At 40.7% G+C, this 21,038-nt stretch overlaps 1 protein-coding gene across 1 annotated transcript; it reads right to left on the bottom strand.

Moving 5' to 3' along the window:
• Positions 1–8,934: 8,934 nt before the first annotated feature.
• LOC127784921 (uncharacterized) lies at positions 8,935–9,871 on the bottom strand. The gene has a single exon (XM_052312339.1). The coding sequence runs from the start codon at positions 9,781–9,783 to the stop codon at positions 9,292–9,294; it is 492 nt and encodes a 163-aa protein (XP_052168299.1). The 5' UTR covers positions 9,784–9,871; the 3' UTR covers positions 8,935–9,291.
• Positions 9,872–21,038: the final 11,167 nt, after the last annotated feature.

Raw genomic sequence — 21,038 nt, 5'->3', positions numbered from 1 at the left:
CACCATTAAATTTAAACCATTAAATATAAACATGAATGCCATTTAGTGGGTGAAGCCAGTCATAATCGTCAGGACTTTTTTACTTTACTGCATTGAATGATAGGTCTCTCATCGAGATAGTTGTGCTCCCTCGAGAACTTGGAGCACAATTTAATGTCTAATTTACTATCATACCCTTATGTAGTATTGCATTAGTATACTGGGACCGTCTTAATTCAGCCTATATATATGCCCCTGTTATACTTACGATAGCATAGCAAACTCTGTTGTTTATGCTTGGTGCCCCACAGGGAAGGACAAAGAAAAGATAAATGTGACCAAGATAGTTGTTTTTTTTAATTTTTGAGTAGATTTGTGCTATAGAGTAGACACAATATGTTTAAGATTTTAATCATTAGTACTCATAATTTTATAGTACAGCTAGAATACTCTTATTCGAAAAGAAGCGAGGTCTATCACATGATGGTACTTAAAAGAAAATAGCCAAAGAGAGACATACCACCATGATAATCTCCAGAGCACTATATTATTGTTCATATTTTGACAAATTTATAGTTTAGCACCTGGTTTGGTTTGAACACCTACTATTGACAACAACACATGTTATACCTTTACTAATTTAAAGAATGTATTTATCAATTACGTAGTATATTTATCGAGTGATATTTGACATCCTAAAATATCATATGAAATTATTTAAAAATTATCATAACATTAATTATTATATATTAGCCCAAGATGTGATGTATTTAGAACCGCACTATAAATTTTATAAGACACAAATATTATATTTAATTAAAGGAATATAACGGGATCACGAATTGGATATATAATTTAAAATATAACTGTCTATATTTGATTTGATATTTGATATTTATATTATAAACCTAGTTTATATTTGCGCATATTTCTGGAGTAATATATATTTTATATGGTAAAGTTTTATATTTTAAAGACAATCGATTTTGTTCCATGCACGTATGTCTTTTATTACATATATTTCTTATTGGCTTTATCATTTACGGTAGGTACGTGCATATTATTTTCTTTCTAATAATAGTTATACGTAAGCTTTTCTTATCAATCTATGTTTATTTTCTTTGACTGTTAAGGTGCATAATACAGATCCACTAAGCACGTTATGTTTTATTTTTGTTTTCATCTTTATCGTACGTACGTACGTAGTATGTTTTATTCCTTCCGGCAAACAGTACATATAGCAGAAAGGTATTATATATAGATCTAATTTATTGGTACAAAATAAAATAAAGGGTCCACCAATTTAAATAAAAATCAACATGAGCATAGATCTAATCTAACGGTATAAAATAACGCCTGGTCAAAAAAAAAACAGTATAAAATAACGGGTCTACCAATTTAAATGAAAATCGACGGTGAGATTAGATTGTGCCACGTGGCGGGTCTAGGAGCAATTGTAGGAGCGCCATATGGCAGCTTGAGAGCGTTTATAGAAAGTTTAATGGACTTTTAGTATATAATAGATAGATAGATAATAGATAGATTAGCAACCGATACAAAGATCGAAGGTATATTTTGAGGTGCTTTTGAATGGACTGGTTGGGTCAACTTCGAGAACATGAACATTTTATTTTAAAAAAAAAAATCTGAAGAGGCCAAATCAGATAGACAAACACATGAGAAAAGAAATGATATTGTGGTGAAAAATGGTGAAAACATGGAGTGCACCAGCTTTCAAATCAGGGTAAACAGACAGTGTCCTAATTCCTGAAAATCCATCGAAGAAGCTTGCTGTCAGCAGTTGTGAAAATGCTGAATATTTCCGATAAGTCAGTTGCATGGCTACCTATTCAGTGGTGGAAAACATAATCTGAGCCAGCTACTGAGGCCCTGTTTAGGTGGTGTTTATATCCAGAGACTTAACTTTAGTCCCTATATTTAGACACTAATTTAGAGTATTAAATATAGACTAGTTACAAAACTAATTACATAAATGAAAGCTAATTCGCGAGACAAATTTTTTAAGCCTAATTAATCCATAATTAGAGAATGTTTACTGTAGCATCACATAGGCTAATCATGGATTAATTAGGCTCAAAAGATTCGTCTCGCGAATTAGTCCAAGATTATGGATGGGTTTTATTAATAGTCTACGTTTAATATTTATAATTAGTATCCAAACATCCGATGTGATAGGGACTTAAAAGTTTTAGTCCCATCTAAACAGGGCCTTACTCACAATGGTGAAAAGTTCCAGTGTGTCACATCGGATATACGGACACATATTTAAAGTATTAAACATAGTCAAGTAACGAAACAAATTCCGCCTGTAAACTGCGAGACGAATTTATTAACCCTAATTAATCCATCATTAGCAAATGTTTACTGTAACACCACATTGTCAAATTATGGCGCAATTAGACTTAAAAATTCGTCTCGCAATTTAGACGCAATCTGTGTAATTAGTTTTTATTTTTATCTATATTTAATACTCTATGCATATATCCAAATATTCAATTTGACAGGGTAAAAAGGTTTTGCGGGAACTAAACAGCGCCTGAATAAAAATTGAAAGAGGAGAAATAGGCTACCTTTTGTGAGAGTTGGCTATAAGCCGGCTAAATGCTGAGTTGGAGGAAAGAAGAGAGAAGAGAGAGGAGAAGCGGGCTGTAAACTAACAGCCGGCTTGGACACAAGAACCTAAAAACTCTGTGAGAGAGACAAGTGGGCCATGTATTAATTGTGAAGAGCTAACTATTATATGGGTAGGCTGAGAGAAGACTATAAAGAACCTTATAGCCAGCAGGTCGGCTGTATTATTAGTCTTGCTCTAACTCAGCCATCCAGCGTTGGCGCCGATTCACTGAAGACAAAGCGATTGTTCTCGCTCCCTCCGTCCCATAAAAAACCAATCTAGTACCGGATGTGACATATCATATTACAACAAATCTAGACATACATCTGTTCAGATTCGTTGTACTAGAATATGTCACATCTAATCTTGGATATACATCTGTTTAGATTCGTTGTAGTAGAATATGTCACACATCCAATCCTAGATTTTTATTTTTAGAGTTTATCCGAGGCAAAGCACCTGCAGCTACTGCGGAAGCTGTCGAACAGATCAGATCACTTATAACATTGATGAAGGTAAATTAAAGCGGAGCTTCATACTCCTGCCACAGGTGGCCCATCCTTCAGAAGCATATCTCGATGAACACCAGGAGGATGAATATCTCGACGTTCCTAGTGGATGAATATAAAGATATGGAGACTGCTTACCTTACTCATCAATCAAGATAAAAGAAGCTCGGTGGGATTAAATGGTTGAGCTTCTTTTTTTTTTTTCATGAAGATGAAACGGCTGGGCTTTAGTATAGGCTCCCGGGCGTTACCACATTAATTAGTGGGTCGATCACTTTGATTTGTGGTGCTATGCGCCGAGATAGGAGAACATTCACCAGCAGAGTACCTCTATGTTCTGTAGAGTACCAATCGCTCATCTACAATCTGATGGCTGGGATTGATATATGTGACGCGGTTCACTCTTAAAATAGGAAATTAGTTTTAATTGTAGTTAGGGGATGGCTTGATAGGTATATAGGATAATAATTGTTTATATTTGCATGCTGAGTTTTAGGTGTTTAGTGGGTTGTAACTTTTATAGAAGGTATATATATGGATTGTCAATATAATTTACTGTTTGATAGATATGCGCCAATAAAATTTACTTTTCAAATTTATACATACATGAAATCCACTCTCATCAAAGAGCACTTGAATAATATGCAATTAATGTATGGCTATGAGAGAATATTATGTGCCGACGTGCCGTGAGTATAACCGTGCTAGTCACTAACGGCGCACCAAATTAATGTGCATCCAAAATATGTGAAAAGACTTTTGAGGTCCAAAATATTAACGTGATAATATGTACAACCACAAGGGTAATCAACTCAAATTTGATGTATGCATTTAGATATAAAAAAGCAGAGCTACATGTGAATATTATTGTGAACGTATATGTGCAAAATAAGTGGACAGAATACTTTAGTAGGACAAAAATTTGATTATAGTTCCCCTCATTCACAAAATGAGTGTAGCTCTACTGTTAGTTTTTTTAACTAGTCTACCAAGTTCAAGTTAGACTGAATAGATATAAACCTAGGTATACTGGGTAAACTTGATACAGATCTTCCCTTATTGAAAAATGTGGTATAGCTGCCGTCATACCTTATCTTCTGGCATGACAACCCTGAACAGTGACGACAAAGACAAGAAGCAAGCGAGCTTTGAGTGCCTGGAGTCCCTACAGCTGTGGTGAATCGTTCTATCAAGCCTTGGCCTCCTTCAATACTTCCTCTCTAGCATTGCATCCTTTCACGAGTGGCTATGCTCCAGTCGACTCAAAGTTCAATAGGATCGACGTCGTAGGTTTGACACAATAGTGACCCTTGGTGTTTGGGCCATTTGGAAGGAAAGGAATAATCGTGTGTTCAACAACTACACACGGTGCTGACGTGAGGTTGTCATGGCCATGGCGCAAGAATCCACCCTTTGATGGCTTCCTGTCCTTCGTCTCGTGCACTTCCTGTGTAGGGCGCTAGGCCGTCACATTATTAGCACGGGAGTAAGCTTAAGATCATCTATTTTTCATTTCCATCTCCCAACCCCAATTCTTGTTTGCTTTTTGCTTGGTTACACTTGTAAATGTTATTCCTCTTAATAATACAAAGGTGCACAATTCTTTTGCGTATTTCCAGAAAAAGAGAAAGCGAGCTCAGTTGTAAAACTGTCATTTCACTATCTGTTTATGAGTATACGACGTAGGCATGTATCTCTCTTTATGTGTATATGACGTAGGCATGTATCTCTCTGTCCCAAAATAAGTAATCTAGTATGGGATGCGGCATATCTTAGTACTATAAATTTGGACATTGATACATTAGAATATGTCACATCTCATACTAAATTAACTTATTTAATTTGGGACAGTGTGAGTAGTTAGTGCATTGCAGTTGCCAGTTCAGGGCCTTTGACCTGACTAGCTAGTCTCTGACGTTAAGCCACAACGATCAATTTCTTTCGTTTTTCTTTTGTTCTGATTTCTGAACCTTATGGTTACACTACTAGAGTACTTGGCAAATGGGAAAAGAAAATGATTTCCCACCCATCTTTAAATCCTAACCATTCATTCTCCCTCTTCCATTTAATCCTAACCCTTCATTCATTTTCAATCCCAATCCCACCCCCTATTTCCCATTATTCAAACACATCCCTAGTCTATATAATTTGTACTCTAATTTGTACAAGCTAATATACTAATTAAATGCTATTGACTACATCCGCTGGGTTTTTATTCTGGATTTGAGCAAAAGTATCATTACTGATTTATAGCAGCAAATGTTTGAAAAATATATTTGGAACATTGGAACATTGGTCCAGTGGCCTTCAAGCTTCACATATAATGATCGACTAGCTCTAGCTAAATTCCCGTACGTGTTGCTACAAATAAAATAAAAAATATATCATAATATTGCCTAACACAAATAAAAGCATATTTTTCATCAATATGTTGCCCGCCTTTTTACTACAAGGAATACTCACCTCAATTTAATTTTATATGAGGCTATCCATTTAGATCTACTTTGTATATAATAAGAAGTTCAAGGGGTAATATGTAAAAACTACAATTAAAGTAGGTGAGGTGAGGTGATAGATTCACCGTCACCATCGAAGTCTTTTTAAAGGAATATATATATATATTCTAACAGTACCACACTTCGATCTAGTTCTCCTAGCTAGAAATAAGTCATTTATATGATTTTACTTTATAATTGGATATTTGGGAGTGTGTGTGCGCTGCCCTTTCTACGTATAATTATACATTCGTGTTTTTCCATGTCAGTATTTTTACGAACAACATGCCACGATAACAGTATATTGCGTATAGGTATTCGTGTGTCTTACAAGTTTACCATTCCTATACTATTTTTATGTTGGGTCCGTAATTGGACATATTCTTTTACCAGTAGACGATATACCCGTCGATAGAGAGTTGTCCGTGGTGACTTTGTCAATCTCAAGATTTGTTGGTCCAATCCTTCAAAGGTTCTCATAAAAATAGGGTGCATGTGTGCGCTTTTACAGGAGTGAGTGTGTGCGTGTTGTGAGCACTTGCGTTTATAGTATGCTTTTAAAAAATAAAGTTCCTTTGCCTCACTAAAGAGATAAATCTCCTTAATTAAGGACAGACTTGAGGGGAAAACAGATAAAATTAATTTATTTAAGATAAATTTTAAACTCTAACAATCAACTTATTTAAGACCGAGACTGAGGAAGAGTATATTGTTTGTGCATGCACTCTTAAGTATATTTTTGGGAAAAATTCATGTGGTTTTTTATGTTTACAATGTTACCTTTAGAAGCATATTTTTTTTCTTTTTCGTATTATATTTATCTGAAAAACGATGTTTCAGAGAAAACGCAACAGGACGTTACTCGGTTCGAGGATACGTGATATTGGTGCAAACACGAGAAGTTTTTTTTTTAAAATAGCCACCACACGTCATTTTTATACTAGGGTTAATTCGATCCATGTCATTGGAAATATGGCTATTTAGATAAATATCATTGCAATTCGTGTATTCATAAATGTTCCACTGAAATTTTACAAAATTAGAACCGTGCCATAGCTATCACATTTTCCATCCATCTCTTTCCTTCTCCATTGTCTTCTTCTCTTTTCCTATATTCAATCTTCGTCGTCGTCATCCATCCATCCATGGCCGCCGCGAGCTTCAACGGCATCGGCAGTAGAGCAAGTGCCGGTGGCATGGCGGATCTGGCACGACACGGGCCGAGCAGAACCGTTGGCAGCGGATCTGGCAAGGCACGGCACGAGCAGACCTGGCAGCGGCGGCGGCAAAGACTTCAAGATGGTGGCGAGGTGCTCCTACCGCTTGTGGAGCTCGCGGCGGGCGGTGAGGAGGCGGTCGGAGAGGCCCGAGGATGAGGAGAGCGGGGAGAGCACTGCCGCAAGGGAGAGCGGCCGACATGAGGTGCTCACCGACCCGGAGGTGGCAACAAGAATACGATGACACGAGCAAGCACCAGGAGGTCGACGGGAAGCGTCGACGTCATTAGGGGCAAGCGTGAGGTGGAGGAGGAGAGAAGAATCTAGAGACGGTTCAGAGGCCAAAGCGGGAGCCGAGGTCCTGCAGCGATGGGGAAGAAGAGAGGCACCGCTGCCGGTCATGCTTTGACGCCACCATCGTCTGATTCGCTAGTCGCGCCCGACGCTGCCACCGCCAGATTCGCCGGTCGTGCCCACCGCTGCCACCGGACAGGGCGAGTTGTGGTGGTGGAGAGAGATGGGGAAAAAGAGGAGAGGATGAAGGAAGAAGATGAATATGACATGTGGGTCCCACGTGCTGATGAGGAAGAAAATAAAAAACAGACGGCAGTGGCACGCTTCTAATTTTGTAAAATTTCAATGGCATATCTACGAATACACGAATTGTAATGACATTTATTTAAATAGCTATATTTTCAATGGCATATATGGATCGAATTAACCCTTTTTACTAGGAGCCAAAAATACCTCTAAATACACAGAAAAAGGAATCTAGGAGGTATTAGTGACTGGGGATACTATACAGTTCAAATTAGGCCCTTTTTAGATCGCGAAATGAAAATATTTGGGTGTCACATCGAACGTTTGACGGGATATCAGAAGGGGTTTTCGGATACAAATGAAAAAACTAATTTCATAACTCACCTGGAAACCGCAAGACGAATTTATTAAGCCTAATTAATCCATTATTAGCACATGTGAGTTACTGTAGTACTTATAGCTAATTATGGACTAATTAGGCTTAAAAGATTCGTCTCGCGATTTCCATGCAAACTGTGCAATTAGTTTTTCATTTTATTTATATTTAATGCTCTATGTATATATAAAGATTCAATGTGAATTTTTAGGAAAAAAAATTAGGAACTAATCAAGTCCTTAGTTTTTATTTGCTGTTATATGCAGGCTATCGTATTGTACCTCTTTTTTTTTTCTTTTTTCTTTCACATTTGAGTGCACATTTTACACCCATACTCTGTCGTATCTCTATGCCTCTATATCCCAGTGTGCACATTAGTGCACAATCATCTTCCTGTTTTATATATAAAAAAAATTAAGCCAGTATAAAACGCGGTTTAATTAATTAAGCACCGCAGTGTTCGAGTCGGAGATTTCCGAACAATTCATAGGACGACGAAAGCAAGATGATTGTGTGTGTCGGTGTCATGTGTGAGCGATAGACAGCCCTAAATATATTATTAATGTAATACACGAAACTGAGACCAGATCAATACGATTTGGAATTATCTACACCTATATATGGCCGGTGTACTACTACTACGCACCAACCAGCTAGCCTCTATATGAACCAAACGCGGAACAAGCAACCGGGTCGTTGGGTGGATATTAATTAATTTAATCACCACTAATTCCTCAGGGCCTCAACAAAGTGAAAGTTGTGCACTTGCCATCTGAATATAACTGGTCAACTAACCTGCAAATAATGAAACAAAACAGAACATCGATCAATTAATTGTGTTCAAAGCAACCAGTGAGGCGAGTAGTTCTTAAGCTTTGTAGACTACTAAAGTAGTCCTAAACTGGCATATATACACCGGTTAATTTAATTTTCTTGTACTAATATTTCAAATTCAATCGTTTCTTTCTCGAATTAATGTGGACCCAGTAGCCGAATTAAACATATTAAAGCCCATATACTCACCTACTCAACTCCAATTTTTTTCTTTATCTTTTATTATTATTGTCTGCAAAATTTTAACAACACTGAATAAAATATGTGTAAAATGAACCCCAGTACGAAAAAGCTTTTACGAAATGCACAGTTAATTAGTATAGTTTGCTATGAAGAATAACCAAGAATATTTGAAAACAAATCTTTATATTATAGATATAATAACCAATAAATGATTGATAGTTAGGAAGGAATCTGGTTCCCACTTGATCACCAGGACGCACGCTTCTTTCGATCGTAGCATATCATTTCAACGCGCACACTCACAAGTAACGCTTTTCTTTCTCGTTGCGATTTCGCAACCCCAACGTCAAGCTAACTAGGAGTATTAGTACTAGCTAAGTAACTGAACTAAAGCAACGTTTAAATTCGGATCAAAATTTATGTTTTTTTTCCCTTCTCATTAATCAATTCTTCTTCTGTACAAACGAAAACGCGAGCGGCCAAACAACGACGCGTAATCCCTTGGGCCCACACGCTCAGCGACTCAGCCAGACAAGACGCCGCCGCCGGCGAGGAGCTCATACGACGCGTCACGCCTGACACCGCCGCCGGCGCTGGTCCCGGCGCGGGCCGCGCGCGGCGGCTTCTCCCGGCCGGCACCACTGCCTTCCTCGGCGGCGTCGTCGCTGGCCGGCAGCTCGGCGCGGCACATGGGGCATGTGCTCCGGATCCCGAGCCACGGGGAGATGCAGCCGGCGTGGTACCAGTGCGCGCAGGGGAGACGCACCACGGCGTCCGCCACCGCGATCTCCTCCGTGCACACCGAGCACACCGTCCCGGCCACGCCCGCCGTCGCGCGCACCACCGGCGGCTGCGACACCACCGCTTGCCTCCCTCCACGGGCGCCACCGGCCACCGGGGGAGGGTCCTCGACGGGGAAGGACTCCTCGTCCACGTAATCGACGACGAGCGGGTTCCGCCCGAGGATCGACGAGAGGAGGTACCTCGCTGTGATCCAGTCGCCGTCGTCGTCCATGTCCAAGAATTTCCCCTCAAAGAACCCAAGAACTAGAGAGAGAAAATGGAGGAGAGAGAAAGAAGAGAGAGGAGAGAGAGAGAGAGGTGTGAAAGTGAAACAGAGAGGGGAGAGGCGGAGGTGTGGGGGATTAAATAGGCATCATCATTTTTTCCTGAGGGCGCTTTGCTTTGGTTGTCCTTTTTCTTCCTCTTTTTTAATAATGAAAGCAGTCTCTGCAATAATTACCGGTTATTATTTGTTAACAGTCTAACATATCCTTCTCAAGTTAGTGGTTTAATCACTTCTTTTTATACTAATAATAATCCAATATCAAATGTTTTAAACGCCACAGAATCTAGTTAGATATTAGATGAATATATATACGATTTAGTACTGATTAGGATAGCTCTGCTTAATTTGTTGCCTTAACGCTTGCTAGTAGTATTAAGGTAGCTTATTAAGATCAAAAAATTAAAGTGCCAAATCAAAATAGTATCCTGTTTGATCCATTACATGAGACGGAAGAAGACATATGCATCATGTATTGGTGGGGACAGGGTAAGTAATTACCCCAGGTTGACAGGGAAGTGATTAGGACAGGGATTGGTGATAAGGTGGGGCCAGAGGATAAGAGTTACAACTGCAGCAGCACGTTGATTTTCGGGGAAAGAGGTGGGCCGTTTTTGGTGCTGTTGACGACCCATCATGCTCACCAAACTCTATGGGCTGGTGTGATCCACTTGTGTTTGGGGGTAAATTGTATGGACAGAGTACACGTAGGCTGTGAGGTGTGAGCTGAAGGGATAAGTCTCTGCTCTGTAGTGCATATTGAGAATTCTCTTCTGTTATGGTAGGCAGGATCAGCGACTGAGTGCATGCCAAACTGCCAATCAAGCCCATGTTACCATCCAATTAAGGCTAAAACTATATAAAGTACGTGTTTGGTTCACACGAGCAGTTCTGGTTCTATGTGTTGCAATGTCGATGTATGGGTGGTGGTATACTTTTTTTCCTTTTTCTGGTTACGATCTTTAAGGGTAATCTTATAATTTTTCTCTTGCTCTATCAATAAAACTTCGCACTGTCTTGTACGAGACGTTCAAAACACACGAGCAGTTCTGGTAAATTACAGTCAGTAGTCTATAGGGTTTAAAATTTGTCTAACTTCTCTACATACTCCCGGAGTTTGCAATTTTCATACACAACGAAATTTTGAGAATTTTGTTTTTTTTCACGAAATTATTTAAGATTTTAATATTTTTGACTAAATTTGAATAAATTTTGATCAAATTCATAAATATTTGAAAAGAAATCCCAAAAATTTAGGGCAAGATATTTGCTTAAGGGGGATCGAAATTACCGAAATTTTCAACCCTGCATACTCCCTCATTCATTTATTTTTTTTTGCCTACCTCCTCATGTCAATCATCCCAACCATTCCATTTAAATTCATTCATTTTCTTGATTCCTGTAAAAAAACATAAAGTGCTTATAATTCAGGATAGAGAGTCGGAGAGGGTCTCTATTAGATGGTGAAATTGTCGAATTTATATTCATCATGAATTATTCATTTATGGAAGGGGTCGATGCAGTGTGAGCTGTATCTTTCGTATTTTTCTCCCACGGATCCTCCTCCACAGAGATCTCCTACACGCTGACACAACAAATTGGAACATTGTGTTTTTTTTTTCGAGTACATGGGAGATGCACAAACACAACTACACACGCAACACCACATTTACACCCGCAAAAGCATTCCCTAACACGTGCTCGAAGAGGCGCAAACCAGTGACATATCCCTAATCCCACAAAAGTTTTATTGAAAGACCATTTACATGTGCATATTATTTAAGGGTGCCATGTTTTATTGAAAGACCATTCACATGTGCATATTATTTCAGGGAACTTGCTTTTTAATCTCGGGGGTAGAACAAGCGAAGTGATGCCCCCCCCCCCCGCCCTTTTTATTTCCATTCTTTTAGATTTCTTAGTTCTTTATTTCACAATCAATAGATTTAAATTATCTAAAATCATTGAAATAGAATATTGTTTTGGCTTTTGCCTATAAATATATAATTTATTATGCCTGCATATAAATTTGTTGTCTTCGTGTATCATTGGAGGAGACTTCTTTGTGTATGGGTTTTTATCTCAAGAAATATAATCTTTTGATGAAGGTTTCTTTTTTTTTGGAGGGAACAGGCAGGAGCTCTGCCATTTCAATTATAGGAGAGAAAACAAAGTTCCAACATACATGGTTCCAGCAAGTAAGGGTGACATAAAGAGATGCCACCAAAAAGAGCAGGGAGGGGCACGGGTATTTTGAGAGAATGCAAGGCAACAAACAGCATCAAATGTTGCAAAGACAACTGATCGCTTCATCGTAGGCTTTGCACATGGTGATGATGGAATTCACCACTTGTTGCACCGAGCCATATGCATCATTAAAGACTTGATCATTTCTTTGGAGCCAAATTCCCCATGTTGTGTAGATGATTAAACCGTTGAAATACCTCCTTTGTTCTTTGATCATTTGCTTCCTAGAAGCTTTCCCCCACTCAAGCATGTCACCATTAAAGGGAGACAGTGATGGAATCTGAAGGCCTAGCTTCAGCCAGATGTTGTTCCATACATGTCTTGCATAAAAGCACTCCATGAAGAGGTGCACACTTGTTTCAGGCTCTATACCACAGAGTGAGCAAATTGGGCTGTTATCCCAGCCCCTAAACTGAAGCTTGTCCGAGGATAGGATTCAGTTTTGCTTTCCAAATGTAGCCGAACCTGACATCTTGTAAGCTTCCTGTGAATTGGATGCACTATGCTGAACTAGCTGAGTAAATCCCATTTGGTGTCCACCTCCAAGTTAATTTATCCTATGTCCCTTCCTCTAGATGAAACTGTATGATGAGATTCCATAGAAGGATGAATTCTCTAACTTGAGTAGTCGAGTTCATTCTCCTCAGTGGTCTCAACCAGCGGTGTCCCTGTAGTTCCTATGCCACTGTCCTGTTCTTCCTTGTCGCCAGCTGGTAAAGTGATGGTGAGAGTTTCTTCGGTGATTTCCCTTTAGTCATCTGTCATGCCAGAATTTGGCTTTGCCTCCATTCCCTAGGGTTATTATCGTTGATGCCCTGACAGACTGCTTGTCAGTTTCATCACAAGGTAGGTTGTAGCCTTGGCAAGGTTTATCATCCGCTGTCCAATCATGCTAAGGCTCCTAGGTTCTTTGGCCTGCAAACCTTCTTCCAATTGATAAGGCAATGTCCACATTGGGCCTATTCTGAACCTGTCTAGAGAAACCCTGGATGAAATTTGTCCATCTTTTTTTTCGCCCACTTCTTGAGAGAGAAAACTGTGAGGTGGTATGTTGGTAGGGCCGAAAGGGTTGATTTACCAAAACGGAGCGACCTGTCTTGTTTAGAAGCTTCCCTTTCCAAGTCGGGAGCCTTACGGAAAGCCTATCAATTAAGGTTGAACATCCAATTTTTGAAGTTCTCTTATGTGCAGAGGTAGTCCAAGGTAAGTGCAGGGGAAGGATTTTTGTTGAGCTGGGAACGGGGCCAGGATGTCCTGTAAATTGTGGTTTTCACACCTAATGGCATATACTTCGCTCTTTGTTAGATTGGTGACCATTCCTGTAGAACTCCCGAAGCTTTGTAGTATGGCCTGCACTGTTTGGAGTTCCTATCAGTCCGAATGTGTGAACACCACCATGCCATATACATATAGGCCAGGCTATGTTGAAGCGAGTAGTTCGACGATGGAGCGATTGAAGAAGGCCTGCTTCTTGAGCTGCGAGTAAGAGCTTTTGCAATGGGTCAATTGCCAGGATGAACAACATTGGGTAGAGGGGGTCACCCTGTCAGAGACCCCGACCATGCGTGAAACACTTCCCTGCCCTGCCATTTAGAAGCACCTTTGAGGAAGCACTCACTGGGATAGAGGTTACCTAGCCGATTCACCTGTGCCCAAAACCATGTGATCTCAAGTGGTTGAGGAGGTATGGCCAACTGATAGAATCGAAGGCCTTTCCTATGTCAAGTGAGAAGGATCACTGGAGTTTTGGAGGAGTGGTGCTCTTTAACCATGTTGTTGATGAAAAGGAAGTGTCATGTATGTTCCTTCCCTTTAATAAGGCACTTTGGTTCTTGGAGACCATATGTTGCAGCTTTTGAGCCAACTTGTTTGCAAGGAGTTTGAAGAAAAAAATTTCTGAAGGCCTGGATGAGGCTTATCGATCTGAAGTCACTCACTTAGGCAAAAGGGCAAAGTAGGCAGAATTTAGTAGCCACGGGCTGTGTGAGGAGAGGTTTGTTGCCTGATTTATAGCTTGTGTCAGGTCGCCCTATATGATCTCCCAGCATTTTTTTTTGAAGAAAGCGCCTGTAAAGCCATCTGATCCTGGGGCATTGTCTGACCTAGATTGGAAGACTGCTATTTTGTTTTCATCCTTTGTGAAAGGTTCATCGAGTTCTGAAAGGTCCTGTACTAGTTCCTGTAAGAAGCCGAAGTTAATCGTAGAGGTGTGCTCCCTATGTTCACCTAAATGCTGTCGGTAGAAGTTGAGTGGTTCCTTTTCTTTGTCCTCCTGTTTATGAACCAAGCCATCGTCGGTCAGAAGATGCTGAATGAAGTTTTTTTTCTTTTCGTTGCACTAGTTTTTATTTGGAAGAACCAGGTATTTGCATCCCGTGCTCTAATCTAACTTTGTCTGGATCATTGACATAAGCGGACTTTGTCCAAGGCAGTGTGGTCCAGCAGTTTTTGTTTTAGGAACTGCCTGAAAGCGATCTTCTCCTGTGAGAGACATCTTTATTCCTGTGCTAAGTCAAGCCTATAGATTAGCTCGCGAGCTATCTCTATTCTGGTTTTTATTACTCCGATCCTGCCCCTGTTCCATCCGTTCAGCACATTTGCATTTCTTGTTAGCTCAGTATGCAGGCACTTGATTGCATCTATTGAGAAAACTGTAGCCTACTGCACCGTCTCGATGAACCCTACAAGACGAGTCTAGTATTGTTCGAATGTGAAGAAGTTACTTTTGGGTCGCTCGGGATTGGTAGTGAAGAGCTGTGGGCGGTGGTTTGACACCAAGGTGGAGACTGCAGCTAGTAGGCAATTGGGGAAGCGCTCCTCCCAGTTTTGAGTACAGAACACCCTGTCTATCTTCGATAAAGTCGGTGAGTTTGTTTCACTAAACCAAGTGTAGCGTCGACCATTTAACTTGATTTCTATCACCTCGATAAAGTTTAAGGTAGCCCTGAAGGATTGCATTAGACCCCTGTTGAGGTTGTTGTTGTTTTAGTTATTGTCCTGCACTATCAAGTTGAAGTCACCAACAATAATCCAATTTGGATTCATTTCCTTTTTTATTTGTTTCAGCTCCTCCATGAATTCTCATTTTTCGTTGTCATGTTATGGGACATAAACACCTATGATACTCCATACTGAGCCATCTTCCAATTCTGTTAATGTTGCCGAGACTGTATGTGTGCTCACCTGGACCATGCTTATTAAATATTTTCTATCCGAGGCAGCCCGTATAATGCCTCCCCCTTATTCTCAGTACCTGCAGGAAGTATAAGTTATCAACAAAAGCAGGCCCTAGAACCCTGTTCACTGTGTCTTGATCAAAAAATTCAAGTTCTGTTTCCTGCAAGCACACACAAGAGCACTTCATGTCTCTCACCAAATTTTGACCACCTGTTGACACGCATTTGAATTTAGACCCCTAACATTCCAACTTAGGAGTGCACATTCATTTGTTGTCATCACTGGAAGCAAACACCTGAGTAATTGAGGCTAGCTGTTGTCTAGGCACAAGACTGTTATGGCACAACAAAATTCTCCATCGACTTCTGGGCCAAGCGCTCGCTTCTCCTCCCTCCCTGTGAGAGCCTGGTGGGGCTCCTTTTGAGCACCCTGCCTTTGGGCGCCTGTCTTGGAGAAGTTGGGAACAGAGGGGGCTAGACCTGCTCAAAAACTTAACTTAGGAAAGCCACGAGCTTCCCCTGCATTTCCTGGTTTGGCTTTTGTAGTGGCTACTCCACCCGCCATACCTAAGGGAGAAGGGCGATCTCATCTCAAATCGGGCCAGCGGCGGCTGGCGCAATCAACGGCAACACCTGCGACGGGGATAGAGGATCAGGTAGTAGTGGGTGCGCTGGATCTAGGCCTGGATGTACAACGAGGGGCGACGCCTGCTGTGGCACAGTCACTGACGTTAGCGAAGCTAGAGAAAGCATCGGCGACACCCGAGGGGCCATCAGCAGCTCTGGGGATGGAGATCGCCTGCCCCATGGGGACCTTGTTCTTTCCCTTTTGATTGGTGAACCTGCCGCATGACAGTAGCCACCTCCATAGTACCTGCCCTTGTTTTCTTGTAACCTGGAGGAAGAGCTCCTTGTGGGCGTAGCCCCGTGCACTGGAGGGACGTCCCAGCTCGACGGCCTACGTCTTTCCCCTGCCAGCACGGAACGGGAGTGAGAGCAGCAGCCATCTCGCCCGAACACTAGCCTGGAGGGCACAGGTTCACGTGGAGGATGAAGGCCATCTTTGACCCCCAAGACCCCAAATGAAGTCATAGCGCTTCGTGGCTTCTTCATGGAGGAGACCAGGACTAACCCAGATGATGCCACTCACTTTTCCATTTTTATTGTGGTACGTTCGTCGATGAAGGTTATTTTGGAACATAACAATTGAGCCCACAATATCATAGGACATTGTTATTTCTCATGTGAGAATCCAAAACATGATCTCATTTCTTCCCTCCTCCGACCGTTCCTCCTACTCTCTCTCTCTCTCTCTCTCTCTCTCTATCTCTCTCTCTCTCTCTTCCAAGATTTGCTTTCCTCCCAAGATCCTCGTGTTATTTTTCGTGAACAATCAAAAGCTACCATCAATCTAATCTTGATGCGTTTTAAATCTTATAAGATTCTGCGGTGCATAGCTGTTCATCCTATATATTTAGGTTTGTGTGCTTCAAAAAGACCATCATGTTTGAAGCTATTAACTAATCTATCATTGAGTTAAGGTTTAATTGAAGAGAAATTTTAACAACCATATTTCCCAAGACTTTTAACAACCATATATATCAACAGACAACAGTAGTCTTGTACCTTAGTTGGCTTCAAAAAACCATCTTAATTTTGCAACTAAGAGCAAGTTTAATAGTATAGTCAACTGTCGGCTCCAAATCATATATAGCCAACTTAATAGCCAATTCAAACAGTAGTTACCTATAAACATGCATTATATAATTAATATCTGGTTCCACCTGTCATACACACATGAATCTTAGAGTCCGTACTGCAGCTGGCTACAAATCTGTAGCCCGCTACTCCTCTCTTTTCTCTTTTATCTCATCGAAATATGTTTATAGCTGGCTTATAGCCTGCTATTATACCTGTCCTAAGTGCATTCCAACTACTAGCATTTAAATCAGTGGCTCATCTCTCTCACTATCTCACTGAAAACGACGTCGCGTTAGTTAGCTGCTTGACGTGGCGTTTTTTTAAGAATACACAGCACAAAGCGCTCAGAACGTGCGCACACTCGTCCCTTTAAATGCACACACGTACATCTTATCCCTATGAGCACATTTGAAAGCACACACGCACACCTTATACCTCGATATTGCCGATATAAACTGGGCAGGTATATCTCGATATTGCCGAATCCACCACGGGTGTGTTACTGTCGACGGGTACGTTACCTACCACTGAAAGAATAATTAGTTATAAATACGAGCACTCATTCAAACCTAAAAGATTTGAATCTGATATAGGCTAGTTCCACCACAACAAACCTAGCCAGTTCAACTAAAGGTTTTTAAGTAGTACCATTAATTTAAGCAAGCATATCGATGTGAATTATGTGATACGTCACTAGTATTTTGATGCATGGGTGTCCTAGGGGCGGAACAACAAAATTAATTAAAATGCTAGATTAAATATTCACTGGTGGAGAAACCATCTTTGCTCGGTTGGCCGATTTTCACAATAGTACCGGTTCCACTAAAAACCGGGACTAAAGATCATCTTTAGTCCTGGTTGGTGGCTATAACGGGCATATTTGATCTTTAGTCCCGGTTGGTAAGATCAAAGATGTCAAGATCAAAGATGTCAAGCCTTGTCAGGCCCCCTGGGAACTTTAGTCCCGGTTGGTGATCCTAACTTTAGTCCTGGTTGGTGTTACCAACCGGGACTAAAAATCCCGATGATCTTTAGCCCCCGTTGATAAATAGATCCCCCTTTATATATGTCTTCTTCCTCCTCCAGCCTAAGCAAGCTTCAAAATTTCTCTAAAAAAGAGGGAAGGTCATGCCAAAATTTCTTGTGAAATTTTTTTGGTGATTATATACAAATCGGAGGTGTCTAAAAGGTTAGTAACTTCATCCTCCAATGTTTTTTTGTTGTTATATTACTTTCGGAGCTATGTTTCACATATTTTTTTTGTCTCCAAAACATTGTTGTAAGTTGATGAGAGAGAAAATTTTTGTGGGGGAAGAAGAATATATAGGAATTTAGTTTGTTTACTTAAAAAAGGTTTTATTCTCATAGTTTAAAATATAATGAAAATTAATCTTAAATAATAGAAAACAAACTAAATTGAAAATTAAAAGAACTACAACATTAATATTAGTTTAAAACTTCAAAAATAATAAATAATAATTGTTTGTTGGATTATTTTAAAATTATTGTATGAATAATGATATGTCATTATTGTATGATTATTGAAAGAGTTTTTAATTATTTTATCATTATTGTATGACTGTCATTATTGTACGAATATTTATTTATGTATGTTTTTTTTTCATTTCATGTAGATGGATCGGCAATGGATGTACGCTGACTGGCGGTCGAAAGAGTTTATCGATGGCGTGCATTATTTTTTGAGAGTGGCTGAAGCTAACAAGCATAAGGGTTTTATTTGTTGTCAATGCAATAAGTGTAAGAACCAGAAGAAGTATTCTGCATCCATGACTATTCATTTCTACTTATTTGAGTCGAGGTTCATGCCAAGCTATAATTGTTGGACATCCCACGGTGAGAAAGGGTTGAAATGGAAGAAGATGAAGTGGAAGACGAGAGCATTCCGGACTGGGCTCAGTACGCTGGATTTGAAGTAAATCAAATGGGCGAGGTGGACAGGAATGCTGACGATAACGACGTTGCGGATGATCTTGGTCAGATGTTGCAGGACGGCAAGGAGGACTGTGAAAGTGAAAAGGAGGCCCATAAATTGGGGCGTATGTTAGAGGACCACAGAACGTCGTTGTACCCAGGTTGCGAGTAAGGGCACAAAAAGTTGGATACCACTCTGGAGTTCTTGCAATGGAAGAAAAAAATGGTGTTAGTGACAAGGCATTTTGCGATTTATTGAAACTCGTCAATAACATTCTTCCGGAGGGAAACAAATTGCCCGAGACAACGTATGAGGCTAAGAAGATAGTCTGCCCTCTAGGACTTGAAGTTCAGAAGATCCATACATGTCCGAATGATTGTATCCTATATCGCGGTGAGGAGTACGAGAACCTAGAAGCATGCTCTGTTTGTAAAGCACTACGATACAAGATTAGACGAGATGATTCAGGTGAAGTTGACGGGCAACCAACGAAGAAGAGAATTCCTGCTAAGGTGATGTGGCATTTCCCTATAATACCATGGCTAAGGCGTTTGTTTAGGAACTAGGGGAATGCTAGAATGATGCGTTGGCACGCTGAAGAACGTCAACAGGACGGGATGCTGAGACACCCCGCTGATGGTTCTCAGTGACGAAACATCGACAGAATATTTAAAGACTTTGGAAAGGACGCACGAAACATACGATTTGGTTTAAGTACGGATAGCATGAATCCTTTTGAAGAGATGAGCAGCGGCCATAGCACTTGGTCCGTTACGATGTGTATCTACAACCTCCCCCCATGGCTATGCATGAAGAGAAAGTACATAATGATGCCGATTATTATTCAAGGCCCCAAGCAACCTGGTAACGACATCGATGTGTACCTAAGACCACTGGTCGAAGATCTGAAACTGTTATGGAAGAAAGAAGGTGTCCCCATGTGGGACGAGGACAAACAAGAGGAGTTTAACCTACGAGCGCTGCTGTTCGTAACCATCAACGATAGGCCTACACTTAGCAACCTCCTATCCGGGAAGTCTAACAAGGGGTACAAGGCTTGCACTCATTGTATGGATGAAACTGAAAGTACGTATCTTAAGCACTGTAGAAAGGTTGTGTACATGGGTCATCGTCGATTCCTTGCTGCAAACCACCCAGTACGGAAGAAAGGTAAGCACTTTGAACATAAGGCGGACCACCGTACGAAGCCTAAACATCGCAGCGGGAAAACAATGTTTGCTATGTTGAAAGATCTTAAAGTAGTGTTTGGAAAGGGGCCTGGCAGCCAGCCTATAGAGAGCGAAGATGGTCACGCGGCGATGTGGAAAAAGAACTCTATATTTTGGGAGTTACCCTATTGGGAATTCTTGAACGTCCGCCACACAATCAATGTGATGCACCTCACTAAGAACCTTTGTGTAAACCTGCTTGGCTTCCTAGGTGTATATGGAAAGTCGAAAGATACACTGGAAGCACGTAGTGATCTGAAGCATATGGAACAACGCGGCGACCTTCACCCGGAACCAAAGGAGAAAGGAAGCCATTACTTGAGTCCAGCCAGCTACACTCTTAGCAAGGCAGAGAAGGAAAGTATTATTGAATGCTTGGAGAGCATCAAGGTACCATTTGGATACTCGACGAATATAAAGCGAATAATAAGTACGAAGGAGAAGAAGTTCACAAACCTAAAATCTCATGACTGTCACGTGTTGATGATACAACTGCTACCAGTTATAATTCGGGGTATCCTTCCAGACAATGTCCGGGCAACAATAACAAAGCTATGTGCTTTCATGAACGCAATTTCACAGAAGGTCATCGATCCGGATAGATTAGAAGCCCTTCAAAACGATGTTGTGCTATGTCTTCTCAGCTTTGAGTTGATATTTCCACCTTGATTTTTCAATATAATGACGTATCTGCTTTGTCACCTTGTCAAAGAGATCGGTATTCTCGGGCCTGTGTACCTACACAACATGTTTCCTTTCGAGAGGTACATGGGCGTTCTGAAGAAGTATATTCGTAACCGTGCACATCCAGAGGCAAGCATCGCCAAGGGGTATGGAACATAGGAGGTCATTGAATTCTGCGTAGAATTTATTGAAGACCTTCGCCTAATCGGGGTACCTGAATCACGCCATGAAGGG

This window comes from Oryza glaberrima, chromosome 9, assembly GCF_000147395.1.
Source record: "Oryza glaberrima chromosome 9, OglaRS2, whole genome shotgun sequence".
NCBI lineage: Eukaryota > Viridiplantae > Streptophyta > Magnoliopsida > Poales > Poaceae > Oryza > Oryza glaberrima.
This window is presented reverse-complemented; position numbering and strand designations above follow the sequence as displayed.

What these genes read in the sequence shown, in the direction of transcription:
- LOC127784921 (XM_052312339.1), bottom strand. Translation starts at nt 9,783, where the DNA reads ATGGACGACGACGGCGACTGGATCACAGCGAGGTACCTCCTCTCGTCG.